At 46.2% G+C, this 18,445-nt stretch overlaps 1 protein-coding gene across 5 annotated transcripts in view; it reads right to left on the reverse strand.

The window, feature by feature from the left end:
• Positions 1 to 18,445, reverse strand: part of Camk2g (calcium/calmodulin dependent protein kinase II gamma) — a 58,874-nt gene that overhangs the window by 27,450 nt on the left and 12,979 nt on the right. For all 5 annotated transcript variants that reach the window (XR_003710158.1, XR_003710157.1, XM_028758570.1 and 2 more), the window contains exons 3-10: positions 16,813 to 16,872; positions 8,989 to 9,043; positions 8,057 to 8,122; positions 4,794 to 4,866; positions 4,542 to 4,644; positions 4,031 to 4,114; positions 3,492 to 3,586; positions 2,773 to 2,895 (exon numbers count right to left, since the gene is read on the reverse strand). Coding sequence is in view for 3 of the 5 variants with exons in the window: in XM_028758570.1 (XP_028614403.1) it covers positions 2,773 to 2,895; positions 3,492 to 3,586; positions 4,031 to 4,114; positions 4,542 to 4,644; positions 4,794 to 4,866; positions 8,057 to 8,122; positions 8,989 to 9,043; positions 16,813 to 16,872 (659 nt within the window). In the remaining 2 variants the exon portion in view is untranslated. The remainder of the gene's footprint in view (positions 1 to 2,772; positions 2,896 to 3,491; positions 3,587 to 4,030; positions 4,115 to 4,541; positions 4,645 to 4,793; positions 4,867 to 8,056; positions 8,123 to 8,988; positions 9,044 to 16,812; positions 16,873 to 18,445) is intronic.

An 18,445-nucleotide genomic window follows, 5' to 3' on the forward strand; every position in this document is an offset into this window, starting at 1 on the left:
GTTTCTGCTTCAGTTCCCACCTCCATACTGATTTTCCCTACCTACATTCTAACCCAAGTCTCAGATGTGACTACCTCGCACCCAAGGTAGACCTCTGACCTCGGCTCAGAAACTCCGCTCTCCCTTTGCTCTCTAAACTCATCCTTCTTCAGGCAATCTCTTTCTGCATTAGATTCTCGTTTGTAATCTTTACATTATATTCAAACTTCCAACAAGCAAAATCTTAAAAAACAACAATAATAACAACAGTAACAACACTCACTAGAATTGGAGGACACTACATTGTGTGAAATAGGCCAGATACACATACAGGCATTATTTACTATTTGTTCCCTCATATATATGGAAAAAAAAAAAGTTCATACAGAGGACCTAGGATCAGTTCCCAGAACCCACATGGTGGTTCACAACCATCTGCTAACTCCAGTTCCAGGGGACCCGATGCCCTCTGCTGGCCTCCAAGGGCACCAGGGCCTCATGTGGTGCATCTACACACATGTAGGCAAGACACTCATGCACATAAAAATGTTAAAGTAAATCTTAAAAGTAAAAACAAGTATTAGTGACTCCTAGAGGCCGGAAAGAAGGTGTGTGGGGTGGTAAATAATGCACGGTATAGGCATGTGCAAATTATCACAATTAACAGTGAACATTTATATGTACAAATATTTATATGTACAAAGCTTCCTGACCCATGTTCTTCCTCTAAGGAATATCAGCCATGTGCTCCTTCACTGGCTAGCTTCCCGCCTTCTCAGCCTCAGTTATCAGGAGACAAGTGAGTTCCCCTCCCCATCCTACTCCACTATCGCTGTGAAATCATGAAACCATGGCCTCTCGTCGGGTAGAGCTAGAGGCTCCTTCCTATGTTAGTCAAGGAGTCATTCAGCATCTGGCTGCTGCTGTTCTCACTAAGGCCCACTTGTCCTTAGTTCCTGTGTCTTCTCTGATTATGCAGTCTGCTTCTCAGCCTCTCCGCATGGCAGAATTACTCTCCGTGTCCTTAGACGCTGGTACTTAGCGGGCAGCTCCGCCCTTGCTGAAGCAACACAAACTTACGACAGGAATCTGCTCAGGACAAGAACAATTTCATACATTTCCAAATCCTCAGCATCACTTGTGAAGAAAGGACAGGCCACATTTCTGACCTCTCATCTCTACAGCTCCCTCTCTTCCACATTCCATCCCCTCTTTTTGAAACCTAGGGTTTCATGAATGCTAATAAAGCAGCCTACCATTAAACCACATGCCCAGACCATACAGCCATATTTCTTATTGCCCAGGTGCCTCAAGCTGCTGGTTCTTTAACGCCACACCCAGTGTCCACAAAACACAATCTAGTCTAACGTCACACTCAGTGCCCACAAAACACAAACACAGTCTGTGAAGTGTGCTGCCATCTGCTCCTGACCAATGAAACCGACCGAAAGGCACCCATCCACTTGCCCTCTCCTCTCCCCTCACTTCTTACTCCAGACATTAAATCCTTCAGTCTCTTGGAATTTGGCAGCACCACCCAATACTCCATCTTCCCCCTCAGCTAAGACCTCATCTGGCCTTCCTTAGACAGTTGTGACAGCTTCTTGCCTCTCTCCCTCCAGCCTCAGCAATTCCATTTTCTGTAGAGCTTCCAACACGATGTTAAATGCAAATAGCATACTCTCCTTAAAACTCTACACTTAGAATATAAACCTCAACTCTTTAGGCAGAAGCTGGTAGGACATACAATCTTCTGGGGTTGGTTTTTCTAGCAGGGTTTCTCTGAGTAGCCTTGGCAGTCCTGGAACTTTCTTTGTATATCATGCTGGCCTCAAACTCAGAGATCAGAGATCCACCTGCCTCTGCCTCCAAAGTGCTGGGATTAAAAGCATGTGCTACCTTCCTTCCCTGACATTCTGCAATCTTTTTTTTTTTTTTTCCTCATTTGTTTGCAATCCCAGTCATGGTAAACCAAGCTACTTAACATTCCTTACAGGTGACCATCTCCTGTGGCCTCTCACTTTTTCCGCATTAACCTTTGTCTGCAGGGTAACACCTGGGTAGATCACCTTCTCCACAAAAACTTCTGTGACCCTAATGCCTATGCGGGGCAGTAGACACTCCTGAATGTGTTTGTCGGATTATAGTCATGGTTGCTTGTTTGAATGCCTGTTCCCTAAATCTTTGGGGCAAAGACCACGGCCCCATTCATCTCCAGGACTGTCTGGTGACCAGCACAAAAACACATTCAATAAACATGAGAAATGACAAACACATCATAGTTCAGGATGCTATACTATACCAGACCCTTTCCTTTGTCTGAAAAGAGCTGTTTCGGCTTGACAGAACGGTGAATGGAAACAGTGTATCAGCCTACACTGATGGCCTAGGAGGAGCTCCTCGGACCTCAGCTGAGAGGTCCATGGCTGAGCTTCAGGAGCTGCTTTATACTTCAGAAGCCTCTTTTGTTCACTCACTGGGTCCTTGTCAGAGTTGAGGCCAACGTACATCCCAAGCTTGGGACTTCACATTGGGGTATCAGCTGTTTTCCACCATCAACTACCTCTTCTAATTCAAGAACAGAACTGAATTACAGCCTCACAACAAGATGTATGAGAGTTAAGTAAAGACCCATGAGCACTTTTTAACTCTCAAGTCCCCCGATGACATTTATTGATCTTGGACTCCACTCACCCCTCCCTCTGCCCCTCTCCTGAATCCTTGTGTGAGAAGTGCAAGGAGTACACCAGGGCTGCCACCCCCAATCTCCAAGACCAGGGAAAAGACACTTACACAGACCCATGGGTGCTTGAGCGCCTGGTCAGCCGTGATACGCTTTGCAGGGTTTATGGTCAGCATCTGATTGATCAAGTTCTTAGCTTCAGGAGTGACCGTGTCCCATTCTGGTGATGGGAACTGAGGAGCGGGAACAGGGGAAAGGGAGACAGGAAATTTGTGAGCCTTCTACCCTGAAACGAAGTCCGATTTCAACTCTTATAACTGGGATGCTTTGTGGTACCCAAGAGTTGGATACACTGTGTCAATTTAAAGGCCCGGAAAGGAAGACAGAATAGTAAGTGTTAGAGTGCTAATGTATCCAATCAGTGAAGGAAGGGAGTGCTGACATTTTCTGCTTCACCTTTCTCTTTCTCTTCTAAGGAGCAAACAGGCTTTGCAATGTGCCCGAGGAACCAAAGCAGTGGAGGAAGCCTCTAAAATCCTCCCTCTATGCTATAACACACAGAGTAGTTTCCCTATTCTTTGTGGAAATAGACCAAAGGGTTTGAGTTCCTTAATTTTATAGCTAACAGGAGCATTTTTTTAAAAAAAATCTGTTCCCTGTATATAAGGTGGCAAGAATTGAGTCCTGTATGCCCATCCTTGGGTCCTCAAAGTCCCCTGACGCCCTGTTATCAAATGATAGTAACACTACTCCCTTGGACAGACCCTTAGGGGCAGGGAATCTGTCCTTCCAGGAGTGACTGCTCAGCTCTCAGAAAACCCATCCTTACATCATAGGCTCCAGCTTTGATCTGCTGATACAGCTTGTGCTGATCCTCATCCCAGAAGGGAGGGTAGCCCACCAGGAGGATATACAGGATGACCCCTGCGAGACAGAACACACAGGTCACTGGGGTCAGTCACCTACCCCTGAGGAACCAAGAAAGGCCATGCAGGGCTCAGAACCACCCAGAAAGGCAAGGCCAGGCCAGAATTAAAGGTGGGTGCCAGTGGATAACGCTGTACCACTAGTTCCTCCTGCTGTGCCTCACTCCTTACGGCACCAAGCTGTGTCAGAGCCTTCTTTGGTCTATCCTTTAAGGTGTGGACAAGTCCTTCTCCAAGAAGGATGTAACATAATCCAGGCAGTTACATGGGAGGAGGGCATGACAGAAACAGCTCTCATAAGGGAGGGAGAGCAAGCACCATGATCTCACATATAGTAGGCACTTGTGGAACCCAGAAGGAATGAATGCATGCCTCTTTTCTTGTCATCACAGGAAGCCGGGGCCCATAACATCAAAGAGCTGAGTGTGTGAAATGGGCTTACCGCAGGCCCAGATATCCACAGGTTTTCCATAGGGATCTTTCCTCAAGACCTCAGGGGACAAGTAACCTGGGGTGCCAGCAAAACCTGTAGCAGAAGAGAGGGGAGAGCCAAAATGAACCCACTCTCTCTCCCAATAAGTCCACATCTGTAACTTCCTCCAAAGCCCTTCTAATGCCGGTTGCTTTTACTATATAAGCTCTCAGCATCCAGGCTGCAAAAGATGACAGGCTGGGCTGTGTGCAGTGCCTGGAATCTAAATCAGAGGGCAAGTACTTGTGCCTACCAGGAACTCAAACACCTCCCCAGAGGCAATAAGAATGCAGTGCTGACAGCAGCCAGACCCACTGTACTGACTCATGAGGGCCTCAGTGCCCGGCCCCCCCCACCCCCCTCACTTTCTGAAAAGGCCAGGACCATTAAAGGCCTGACTTCTAGTTCTGAAAGAGGAAGGCAGACCAGGAAAAGGAGGAAGGGCGGAGGCTGCATTCTCGGAAGACAGGGTCACCCTTACCAAACCAAGCCTGCTGCTCTCCCTGTACTTCGATGGCCAGGCCAAAATCAGCTAGCTTGACCGCAGCACCCTTGCATTTACTTGCCAGCAGCAAGTTCTCAGGCTGCAGAAGGAACAAGGAGAACCTTATGAGGCATCCCTCCTGGAACCCAAAGGGAGCCTACTCTGGGCTGACACAGTACCACTACCTAGCACCAGGTGGCGCCAACAAGTCACAAGCAGGAGGCAAAGGCAGTCAGTCTGGTTGAGTACCTTCAGGTCCCGGTGGACAATGTCATGCTGGTGGATGTGGTTAACACTCTCCAGGATCTGATGTATACAGTGACTGAAATGAGCAGCAAAAGCAATATCAGTGCAGTGGTAAATCACCTCACCAACCACTGCCAGTGTGGACCACACTCTCCGAAAAAGAAGCTAGAACCCTGGGCTTCGGATGTTATCCAGCTCAACCCATTTTGTTTTTATTTTTTAAACTGAAAAATAACTATTGACTTCTGATGGACAATGTGATCGTCTGCTACAGGTATACCACCATATACCTCATCTCAAATGTTTATTCTTTCTAGTGAGAACATTTAAAATCCTTTTCTGTACATTTTAAAACATTGCCAGATGTAGGTGGCACACACAGTTAATCCTAGCACTCAGGAGACAAAGGCAGGTGGCTCCCTGAGTTTAAGGCCAGTCTGATCTACAGAGTGAATTCCAGAACACCCAGGGCTACATAAAGAAACTCTGTCTTGAAAAAGCTAAACCAAACCAACCAACCAACCAACCAACCAACCAACCAACCAACCAACCAACCAAAACATTGCAAAGCATAATCACCTGATGTGCTTAAGTAAGATGTGGGAACCCATTCCTCCCATCTGACCACCAACTCTCTTTTCCTCACCTACACCCACCCATTCTGGCTTCTGCTAGCCACCATTCCTCTTTACCTCATGAGATCATCCTTTTTAGATTCCACATGTAAGTAAGACCATGTGGTATTTGTCTTCCTGTACCTGGCTTGTCTCACTGAACATAACGTCAACTAGGCTCACCTATCCTGACATAAGTGACAGAATTCCCCAGCCTTTTTAGGGCTCAGTGGTGTACACTTTTTAAATCCATTCATCTGCTAATGGACACTCAAGTTGTTTCCGTATCTTGGTTATTGTGAATAATGCTGTGATGAACGTGGGTGTACAGACATTTCTTTAACATCCTGATTTTAATTCCATTGGGTATTTACCCAGTAGTGGGATTGCTGGATCATATGGTACTTCTATTTTTAGTTTTTCTGAGAAACATCCATACTGTTTTCCAAAAATGGCTATAGTAATTTACAATACCAACAGTATATAAAGGTTCCTTTTTCTTCCTTCCTTCCTTTCCTTTTCCTGCTTTGAAGGAGAGTCTTCCTGCTATGTAGCATAAGCTGACCTGCAACCTGCTATGTGACCCAGGCTGGCCTTGAGTTCATGATCTTCCTACTTCAGCTTCAGGACTGCTGGCATTACGGCTGTGTGTCATGACATTCTGCTAGGAGCTCTCTTCCCTCCTCATCAACACTCTCCACAGGGATGGAAAGTGAGCCCCAGGTAAAGTTATGTGGGCTCTCCAGCGTGACAAAACCTTAAGGCAAAGGCTAGAATTTGTTTTCTAGGGATTGAAAGATGCTAAAGTATTCCTACGGAAGGTGAGACCCTCCAACCCCTTCCTTCTCTTTCCTCATAAGCAAACTTTTTCTTAGAGCAGCTTATGTGGTAACCTGGGAAGACAGCACCAGCGGGCACAGGCCTGCACTTGTTCAAACATTTACTGAGTGTTTTCTTATACTACCTAAGACATTAACTGCGCTAAAGTTTCTCATCTAGTAGGAAGAGAAAAGAAGCACATAGATTCCTTCTAGAAATATATTTAAAAGTGCTCTAAATAGGATGTCTACATAGCATTTCTAATGATTTTGCACAGAAAAAGCCAACCTAGCTCAGAACCCTATTTTGGTCCCGTTTATTAAAGCACACTGCCCACCTTGCTAGTCCTATAGTCAAATTCCTGGCAGCAGATTTGAGTTCTCCAGAGCTATAGTTTCCACTCACTTGGAGGGTGAGTGTACCCTCCAAGAGACATCTGGCAATGTCTAGAAATAATTCTGGTTGGCACAAGTTGGAATGGGGGACTCTACTAGAGCTCTGCTGAGTGGTATGCTTCTAAGTTCTCTTTGTGTATAGGAGAGACCTTCATAACAAAAAAATTATCTGTGCTAAAGGTCAGTACCATTGAGGCTGAAGAATGCTGGTATGTGCCGAGTCAGCAGCTGCCAGCAGGTGTGCAGGGCAGACCTGCAGAAGATCCAAGTGTGCCAGCCTATGTAGCCTGCACTTACAGTTTGTTTCTCTGAAATCTGGTACTGAGGCGCCAATGAGAGTCAAGGGGTCAATGGATGTCATCAGACCTGGACACTGGGACTCAGGGCCTCCTACAGCATAGAGCCCAACAGTTTGCCAAAGGATCTTTAAGACTGAGCTTCAGAGGCGAGTCTCCACAGAAATGTATAATTAGAACAGAGCCCAGCTAGCAGGGAGAGCCTTCTGGCCAAAAATGGCAAAAGTGTGAAGTGTCCCAGCAGAGCCAGGCCAAGCCCACTGGTACAGTCCTCCCACCCCCAAGCTCCCTGAGCTATCCTGCCTCCTCCCACCCACAGCCTGGTCCTCCCCTGCTGGCACTGGAATTCATCTCTCCACTTGAGAATTTTTCCCCAGGCTGAGGCATCTGAAGTTGATCAGCAAACATCGGCTGTTCAGGGTTGAGAAATTCGTGAGGAAGCGGCACTCCCCCTCTCTCTAGAGGCAGCCTGAGCCAGAGAAGCTGTAGGCAGGATAACAAAAATCAGGCTGTGAAGGGGAAAAGAGAAGGTGGGCAAAGCAGGCCACACTGGCACCTGAGCACCTCGATGCAGGTGGACTATGCTGTCACAGGAGAGCCACTGGCTTTAATGGAGACACGTCCTCATGCTGAGCTGGTCATGGTGGTAAAGTGACAAAGTGACAAAGCGACAAAGGCTGAAAGTTCCAGAGGAAGCTCTCCAGTTTCATACCTTTCAGGACAAAAATGATGCTTTCCCTATCTCTGATCCCCAGGACCCTATGTAAGGACCTTGTACACACTAGAATTTGTCAAGAGAAGGAAGAGGTACAGAACGGGACCACTGGGCATGCTTGTGAGTACATAATAGTGGAGAAATGGTATTGGGAGGGTGACAGGATAAAGACCACCTAGAAGAGGCTTTGAAATAAATTAATCTAGGCGTGTTGAATATTTAACTTCTGATACTATGCACAGAGTGCAGCCCTACCACATCTTTACAGGCTCTTGTTCAGACAAGAGTCCAAAGACTACTCAAATAACACACACACACACACACAAACACACACACACACACACACACACACACACACACACAGAGCCAGGACTTATTTCAATCCTAACTCAAAGGGCTTCACTCAAATAACCAAGATTCGTCTTACCTGGCATCAGCTTCACTGTAGTATTCTCTGGCCACAATGTCTTCAAACAACTCCCCTCCGGTAACACTGTAAACAACAGAAGAAATGGTCAGAAGAAGTGGGGCCCACTGGCCAACTCCACTATCCAGCAGGTAACAGTCATACAGTAAAACAGCTTCTAGAGCCATCCCAACTCCCCATGTACTTTGGGAGCCCAGAACATGTTCATCCTTCAATGGCACAGGAGTTCTCCATGGGCTACCATGGGCTCTCCCCTCCTTCCTGACAGTTCTGGCTCCGTAACCTAACAGCATCACTAACACTCAGAAAGTGATGAAGATATAAGGGATCCATGAAAAATATTCTAACTACAAAAGTCAGAGCTTTCCCTAAGACCATTATGGACATTATCCACGGCAGTGCAAAGGCAGACCTAGTGCTAGAGTTGAAGAATAATGAGATTATAGACACAGAAGCTCAAACAAGACAATACTCAACAGGGCTTTCCAGGAAGTAAAGAGCCACTCCTAAGACATTAAAGAACAACCAAAGTGGAAGAGAGACAAATGGAACACAGTTTGTGACTCCTAAAAGCTACTTCCAACTTCCCAGAATTTTTAAGGACATACAAAGAGTCATTATTTTATTTCTCCAATAAGGGAGACACACCAAGAAACAAGAAACAAACATCTGCACAAGTTATGCACCGAACAGAAAGGTGGGAGCAAGGCCACCCTGGGGCTCAGGCTCTAGGAGACAGAACAATGAGACGCTGAGGGGGTGTGGCTTGGGGCAGGCACACTCATCCCCGGAGAAACTTCACCAGTCCTTTTCCTCAAGCAATGGGAAGAAGCCCTTGGCAGAGGCCAAAGGCCTCGGTTAGTCTTTCCCAAGCTTTCATCCTCTGTCAGGTGGAGAGAAAGGTCCCCATACCCTCAGAAAGTGGCACTTACAGGTCAAACACGAGGTAGTGAAACCCTTCTTCAGAAATACTGTCATGGAGACGCACTGTAAGAGAGGAGATGGGAACAGAGATTAGCGGAAAAGAACTCAGAAATCCTATTCTCTATAGCACCCCCACCTAGCCCCATCTCGTCAGCCTCACAGGGCTTGCTTCTGAAGATGCTGCAGAGAAAAGTGGCCATGTGCCCAGTACCCCTTGGGCCACGGGTACACAGCCACAGCAAGAGACTAGTGCTTGGTTTCCACTGCAGACCAAGGCAAGAGACAGAAGCTTCGTGGCCCAGAAAATCAGTCAGATGGAGAAAAGCAAGAACCTCTTGAGGGGCTAGTCCCACAGAAGGTGCACCTAAGACACGATGTGTGGCACAGGAATAGACACAGACAAGATGTGAGAGCCCAGCAGCTCTTTCAGAGGAGCAAGTGGGAGCGGGAGGATGAAAGGGTTTGGGAAAAGGTGGAACCATCAGAAAAGCATGTGGAGCAGGCCACACACATACTCAGGCAACCAATACAGCAACTGCTTTGAGACAAGGTTTGTATATACAACCTCAACCTCAATATACAGTTGTGGATAATCCTGAACTTGGGATCTTCCTGCCTCTATCTCTCAAATGCTAGAATAACATATACATACACATACACATATACATATACATACACATACACACACACACACACACACACACACACACACACACACACACACACACACATATATATGTCATTACACCTAGTTAATGTGGTGCTGGGTGATCCAGGACTTCATGGATATAGGCAAACACTACCTATTGAGCCACACTTCCCACTGAGGCACACTTTCTCCTCTCCCTTTATTTTTTGAGACAGAGTCCCACTATATAGCCCTGGCTGGCCTAGAACTTGTGATGAAGACTAGACTGGCCTCACACTAACTGAGATCTGCCTGCCTCTGCCCTCTCCAGTTTGGGGATTATAGGGGCAGTATGTCACTATGCCTAGCCCTTACTTAGTTTTGAGACAGAATATTGCTATGTAGCCTAGTTGGCCTAGAGCTTATGGCAATCCTTCTGTCTTATTATCTGGAATACTAGGACTACAGGCATGTACCAACATACCCTGTCATAATAACCATTTATTCAGTGTATACTGTGTGCCAGCCTTGGGGTAGACTTATGTCATACACTAGTGATCTTATATGCATATCTTGAGCAATACAACGTGCCAGATCCTAGGCTAGGTTATGGCATTTAGGAAGGACAGAGTGTTCAAGGAGTTTATTTCACTGTCCTGAGATGACTGCTACTTCCATTTTACAGAACAGAACCATAGAGGCTTTGGTTTCTCAGCAAAGGTTAAATAGTTACACTGGTAACCAGACTCCAAGAGCTAGTCCACTCGACCACAACCTATAAGATATGTGGTCAGCCCACATAGCAAACAGAGCCAATGAGTGAGTACTCACCAGTGTGCCTACAACAGTATTATAGATGTGTCCAAGAGGGCAGCAGACAGAGAAGGCAGTTCAGTTCATCAAGTGCAAGGAAAAGGCTGGCAAGCACAACCCTTTTCAATGCCTGCCTCTATGGCTCTTGGGCAAAAGACCAACCTGATGTCTTCTGACTCTGACTACAAAGCTAACCCTGGGTTAAATGCCAACCCTGAGATCACTCTAATACAATCAGGATTTGCGCTGGCTACCTTTGTGGGTGTTCTTGTCTCTGCCCTCACCCAACTCGTCCTACAGGGAACCTTTGGTTTCAAAGGACTCCCTTCGTGCCTTTCACCTCTGCTCCAGTCCTTAGCAGTTACAGGAAAACCTTCCAGAGCATTTCAGGAATGGCCTGACAACAAAGCAACTGGTGAAGTACTTGGGCAGAAAAAAATCATGGTGCCACTTCCTTGGCAGGCCCACACTGCTGCCCTTTCCAGTGCTAAAGCATCCCTAAAGGGCTTGGGCACTTCCTGTGTCCCCTTCAACCAAGGAAGCAAGAACAGCCAGAAAGCAAAATACCAACTCGGCTGCCACAAGGTACTGAACATCATCACAGCTCCCTTTCTCACACGAGGAATGAGGACTCAGAGGCCTGCTGGGCCGGATCGAGGGCTAACAGCCACACTGCCATCCTGTAGACCTCATCTGGTTCTGCAAGCCTCCTCACTTCTCTAGTGTGCAAATGGCAGGGGAAGGCTCTTAGGATGAAGAGCCACAGTTAGATCACCTGCTGCCCTCCCAAAGCAAGCTCCCCATAGCCTTCCCTCTTCCCCCTCACTTCACTTCCCTGGTCTCAGTCAGTGCCTCATCCTGAGTCCTGCTGTGGCTGTTCCCTTGCCTCCAAAAGGACTTTCCATTTAATTAAAAAAATTGCTATTAAAAAGCATTAAAGTGTGTAATACAAATAATCCCCTGGAAATCAGCTGTCCCAGAAGCCAAAGACCAGTTTCATTAGGGAGCTGACTAACAGTAACAAGGTGCTGAGCCGACAGGACAGCAGGTAGGATGCTAACAACCACTCCCAAGGGAGCCCAGGTGCCCTGCCTTGCTGGGCTTGGCCTCACCTGGACAACCTCCTCCCAATGCTCTACCCCCAACCCTCCCAGCACTTCAGGTCTAGGAGCAGGGCCAGAGGCACAGACACCCAGGCCTTTGCCCTTCTGGAGGAAGGCCACACACTGAGTGCAGGTGGGTGGGGATTAGCAGAGGAGTGAAAGCTAATCCTTCCAGGCCACCCTGCCCTGAAGGTTCTGATGTAAGCCCCAAGCACCAGCATGCCAAGACAAGGGGGCTCTGAATGACACTGCTATCTTTTTTCTTTTTTAATTTGTAAAGAAAATTAATAAGAACTAAGGACAAGGAAGAGAAAATTAACTGTGCCATGTTAAGCACAGCCAATTCTTGATTAAATTAAAGTGACTACTATTTAATTAAGCTATTCCTATGTGCCAACCACCGTGTAAGATAGCATCTCATGTAACCAAGGCAGGCCTTGAACTCACTGCGTAGCTGAGGATAACACTGAACTTTTGAACCTTTTCTCCTCCTCCTGAGCACTGAGATTATGGGCACGCACAGCTACAACTCGTTTACGCAGTGCTAGGGACTGAACCTAGTGTCTTGTTCATGACTGGCAAGCTCTGTAACAACTGAGCTACGTTCCCAGCCCACGTGAAGTATTTTATGAGGGGACTTTACTGAAACCCCACTTTAACTCTATCAGACAACTATGTATGACATTCCCACCAAAGGGAGAGGAAACAGGCTAAAAAAAAAATGTTCAAAGTCACACTACACAGCAGAACTTGAAGCCACGAAATTGGCAAACTAATATCAAGATGCTTCCTATGACAGAACGACATTTTGTCCATCCTCTTAGTTAAAGAAGTTCCATTCTGTCCCTGCTGGCTCTGGCTGTTCTAATTGGTTCAACATATTCATAGGTTGGCTACCCTGAGGCAGACGCTGTTTTATATACAGCTGTGAAGAGAAGCCAGGGCCTGCCACTACAGAGCTTACCCCATGAAGAAGAAGATAGGCTCTAACTAACAATTATACAAATATGTAACTAGTTACATAAATGGTACTATGGACACATGAAATAATGTCATCAGACACCCAGCCCATTTCATGGTAATTACAAGGCACAAAGGCCAAGATGACCAAACCAAGTCTACAGACAGGAAATCTTGGAGAAGAAGCATAAATCACAACTGCAGTTCAGCAATAAACCTAATTACTGTACTCTAAACCAGTGGGAAAGGGACCGACCTACAGAAGGCTTACTCACCATTATACACTCTCATGGATGAAGAAATCTACAACCTAAATTATGTGAGTGGCTATTTCCAATTCCTCAAAAATTACCAACAATCTGCCATATTTACTTTAAAAGTCTTTCTCAAAACAATAACAACAACAACAACAAACAATATTGAAAAAGCATCTATTAAAAATGTCTATAACTGGGGCTATACAGTTGGCTCTCAGCAGCTGAGAGTGTCAACCGCTCTTGCAGAGGACCTGAGTTTGGTTCTCACAGGCACCCTGGGCAACTCACAACTGCCTGTAACTCCTGAAACTCCGTCTGTGGAGAATCCAATGCCTCAAGCCTAGGAGGACACCTGAATTCACATTGCCCCTGCATGAACACAAATACAAATTTAAAATTAAAATAAGGTATGCTTTTCAAATGTCCTCAATAATAACCCAGCAGGAATGAGCTGTTACTAGAGGGATCTCAGACAGAACTCAGTTTGTCCCCCTAAGGCAGCTGTGGCAGGTCTCAGCCTTCCCAACATGGAGGAAAGATTAAGGAGAGCTCAGTCACAATGTTTCCTTTTTCTTTGCAATTGCTTTTGCTACATTTACTATCAGCTGAATGGGTCCTGAGCTCAAGGTTTACTGTGGCCAGGCTTGAATAATTTAACAGCTGAGCTGGGGCAAGGGTAGGGGAGCTGGGATTCAGAATCTCTGCTTGCCTGTTTATGTTCTCCAACTCCCAGTATCTTCCTTTTAGAACCTTCTGCTGACTTCACAAAGGGACACAAAGGACAAAGCAGGCAGACATGTAGGGTTAAATAATTTGCTCGAGTGACAGCCTCTAAATAGGAAGTCAGAATCCAAATCCAGTGAACCTGACTGAAAAGTCACAAACTGATGGACCACAGATCAAAGCATGGACATCACCTGGAGACCTTGAAGCTGGAAGACGTCTCAGCCTCCACTCCCTCGCCCCCACCCGCCAAGACCTACTGAATCAGGATCTGAATTCTGACACGATCCCTGGCTGATTCATAAGCACATAAAAGTTTGAGAAGTGCTGCTTTAAACCACAAACGCTAGGCTGTGATCGGAACTGCTGGAGCAGCTCAGCATGCAAGAAGACAGTCTATTCATTAGAGGAATTTAGAACAGAGAGCAAGCAGATCACAGGTAGCACGCACTCCATTCAGACTTCAGATCCTCCGCATAACTCCCTACAACTAGCCACTCTCCCAGCACTCTCTGAGTTCAACAGTGTACCTTACATCCAAATAGTCATTGTTTGCTTATTTTTAATTGATTCTATTTTTTAATAACAATGTTGTGTTCACAGCAAAACTGAACAGAAGGTTCAGATACCCCAACTCCCATGCACAGATTCTCCACTATGAACATCCCACACCAGAATTTGTTATCACTGATGGACTTACAAGGACACGCCATTACTCAGAACCCACAGTTTACATTAGGGTTCACTCTCCCAACAGATTCTAACTCAGCACAGAATATGTACTGGGGGAAAACTCAGATTGCCTGGCTTCTTGCACCAAATGCTTATGAACTTCAACACTACCAAGTCTGACAACAGCCAAGAGGCTGAAAATCTGATCTCTGCTGTCGATCTTTTTAATTGTGCAACTACTGGGTAGGATGCATATCTCCCTTTGCATGGAGTTTTAAAGGCCAGAACTAAACGGTCTGAGGACTGAGGACATAGCAGTGGAGAGAGGAACAGTGAATTAAGGGCACAGTCTCCTCTCAGCCACAAGCCAGGTTTGGATCCATGGCAACCATGCCTCCTGGACCAAGAGCTCAACCACATCTCCAAGAGTCCTGGTTCTCACCAGGAGCCAGAGAGTTCAGCCAGACGACGCTCTCAGAACATAGTCCTGGCTTGCCCTTCTTTCTGCCTACTCTTAACCCTGGAATTGGTCTTCAGACCAACATATGCCTCAGGACACATGAGCAGCCATAAAATGGAGGAACACTTTCTGGCACTCTAAAAAGTCACCAAAGTGACTTTACCATGCTTATCCTGGGTGTTACAGCTCGCCAATAGTTTAGGCAGAGGGAATGCATGGCTCCTCCATCTGCCTTTATTCTGAGCTAAGTGCAGAGGGGGAAAGGTATTAAACCACACAAAGTGAGAGGTCATGGACTATATAAACATATTTCTATGAATAATACAAGGAAGGCTAGGCACATTTTAGGCTAGGCCCCGTCACCCAGCTTGTTGGCTTCTCAGTTGTGATTCTTATAGCCTCATCTTCTCATGGTCAACCCAGAATGCCCCAGATGAAGAGAGGTCAGTCAGCTTCCTCTCTCTCTGACCCCAGCCCCCCGTCCCCCTCCACACAATTCATCATTGTTATCTGAGCTGATCACAAGAAATACAAAGGGAAGTCACTGCCTGAGCTAGTAGATAGCTTTAGTTGGTTTTGGTTCCCTTTTGTTTTGAGACAAGGTCTTACTCTATAGCTCTGCAGGCCTGGAGCTCACTATCCTTTTGTTTTTGTTTTTTTAATTATTATTTTTAAGAGAAATGGATCTATGACACCCTGGCCTCAAATTCATAGGTATTTGCTTGCCTCTGTCCCCTAAGTAATGCGATTAAAGGTGTATGCTTCCTTCCCCAATGGTGGGCAGTAGGTAGTTTTAGAGCCAAGCCTTTTGGTTCAACATGTGAAATTTCATTTTTTAATATTTGCAGGTAATAAAAATACCATTTATATCACTGAACTAGCCAAATTTTGTGACTGAACATGCTTCATTTCCTGACTGTTTTTCTAGTGTTTTTCTCTGTTGCCCTCTATCCATGGCAGCATACTGGTCCCTGCTGTGTTTTTCAAGTAAAGTCTAACCTTGAAGGCTACCCAGGAGCTCCTGTAGCTCTCAGGCCATCAAACCTCCCTGGCTAAGGATGCTGGTGTTGTGAAACGCACTGCAGCAGGCAAAGCAGAGCACTGGTGATGCCAATCAGCTTCAGGTGTAATCCAAGTTGCTGATTGTGATCTATAAAGCCTTGCATGGTTGGAGTTCTGGTTACCTCAGGGCTGCTCTTCTCTCAGTGGGCTGGAGCTCGACCTCAGCTCCTCCGCATAAAGGCTCACACTGAGCCCTGAGATCTGGGAAACCAGAGGCTGGGTATGCTAGAGGCACCATCAAGCTGCTTCAGCTAGTAACCTCTCAGCCCTAGCCACCAAGAGCTAAGCAGGCAGCCTCTGGGGCACTATGGGAGCCTTGATATTCAGGCCATGTCTGAGGAGAACACATGTTGTCTTTTGTGACGATTCAGAGATTTCAGGAAAACCTAGGAGATGTTCCCTGCCTCAAGTCAACGCTGGGGTTTCTTCTCAAACACTGCAGTCAGCCCAGATTCTGTCTCTTCTGTAAGGAGCAAGAGATCAGGGCCAACACTTTTGGCAAAGACTATTTCAGCTGAACAATGTAAAACTGAGCCAGAGTGGGCTATGGTAGGCGAGTCTCTCAGGCTTTAGAACAACCAACAATGTGCTCTTGTACCCCAGCCGGGGTGGGAGTGGGGAGAGATCCTCTCAAGTTTTCTCCTTCCTCATCTGAGCAGCCCTTGCCATTCCTTCTCCAGAGAAGCCAAGCAGGCAGGCAATGTGCTTCCCTGGCTCTGAGTAACACAAACAGGAGTGCCATGGAAACCCCCAGAGTGTGCAGGACACTGCAAAAGGGACAAAACGCTTTTAGGTTCAGGAACAAAATCCTGAGCCTTTCATGAAGGCTATGGATGACTCTGGTGAGGGACGCTGGCAGACTGGTAGCCCGGAACCTCACACACTGAGGACTTTGAATGTCAGCCCAAAGACAGAAGGAGAAAGAGAGTCTAAAACATTCAAAAACCTTACACCCCATCCCTGAGATGGCACCATAGCCAAGGAAGCAGCCAGGTCTCTAAACAAAGCCCTAGAATTCTGACACACAGCCAGTGTCCTATTCAGGCAAATAAGATACCAGGTGAAGTTCCATGACCAGAGGTAACTTCACAAACACAAAGCCAACCTCTGTCCTCCCTGCCTTCTATGAAATGCTGACTCCGCCGGCCACTCACCAATGTTTGGATGTTTCAGAAGTCGACATATCCGGGCCTCCCGTTCTAGTTTCTGATGATCTAAATGAGACAAAAGTAAACAAAAGTCATCAGCCATCTGTTCTAGCTCTGGCTACCTGGCTATTCATATTCCTTTAGCTTTTAGGCACCATCTAGGCATTTCTGGCAATTTGTTAAATTAACACAGCAAGTCATAGGAAATTTGGACACGAGACTACCTGTTCCTGGTGAAGAAATGAGACTGGGGCGGGGGGTAGGGTGGGGTTTAAGCACCTTAAACCAGTGAAGGCACACTAGAATTTAAATGTACGTTTTTAGCTAAACCTTGGTCTCCTTCCTTTGGAACAGATATTTCATTGAGTTAGGGTGTTAAGAATTTAGGGGGAGAGTGTAGCACATGCCTTTCATTTCAGCATTCAGGAGACAGAGGCAGGCAGATGTCTGAGTGTAAGGCTAGTCTGGCCTACAGAATGAGTTGTTCTGAGTAGCAATAGACCTTCCTTATCTAAGGGGGGGGGTATTTGAAGACTCTTAATTGATGTACATGAAATTCCAGATAGTACCAAACACTTCACAAAAGCACTACAAAGGTAGGTATAGTGGCCATGTCTGTAATTCCTGTGATCAGGATCTAGAGACAGGAGGAGTACCAGTTCAAGGCCAGGCTAGGCTACATACTGAGACAGTGTCTCCAAACCCAAGGACTGGGGGCATACAGTTCATTGTTATAGAATTTGTCTAAGCATGTAGAAGATCCTGGGTTCAATCCTTAGAATTATAAAAATAAACAAACCCCACAACTGAAACAGGTGTTTGGCACACCTGTAATCCCAGCCCTTCAGAGGTGGAGGCAGAAGCTGAAGTGGAAGGAACAGAGAGGGGGAGAAAGCATTGAGGCACCACAGCAGCTGATCAATCTGATAACCAAGAAGGCCACTAAGTGACTAACGGGCAAGTAGCGTATGCTGTGTGGATATGCGGATGAGTCATGTCCTGAGTGGGATGGAGCAGGATGGCAAGAAATCTGATAGTGTTACTCAGACAACATGCAATTTAAAATTTATTAGTTGCTTATTTCTGGAATCTTCCAGAAATTTGGATCATAGTTGATCATAGGTAACTGCAACTGGAAAGCCAAATCAAGGATACAGGAAGGCTGAGCTGAGGTGTACTGAGTCTGATCCATGCTAGCTCCACATGGATTCTCTTATGTGGTCCTTGTAACAATCCTAAACACAATGATGCTGACAGTGATGATGTGGGTGATCAAGGTACTAATGAATTAAAATAATGCCAATTATAGGCTCAGCAAGTGGGTCTAAAACTCTTGCCAACAAGCTTGACGACCTGAGGGATCTCTGGAACCCACATGGTAGAAGTCGAGAATCAACTCCCAGTTATTCTCTTGTCCATAACCACACACACATGCTATGGCATAGGCACATATGCACACGTGTGTGCACACACAAATACATGTAATGAAAATATTTTAAAATAAAACAGTAACAGCAGTAGGTGTAATTAAGAAAGGCTCGCTGCACACCTGAGGTGTGTCTTCCTTCATCCTTGACCATACAGCCACAGGAAACTGGCATGACTGGGACACCAGTTCACAGAGAGAGCAAGGGACACA

Source organism: Grammomys surdaster, unplaced genomic scaffold (genome assembly GCF_004785775.1).
Source record: "Grammomys surdaster isolate TR1022 unplaced genomic scaffold, NIH_TR_1.0 126198, whole genome shotgun sequence".
Taxonomy (NCBI): Eukaryota; Metazoa; Chordata; class Mammalia; order Rodentia; family Muridae; genus Grammomys; species Grammomys surdaster.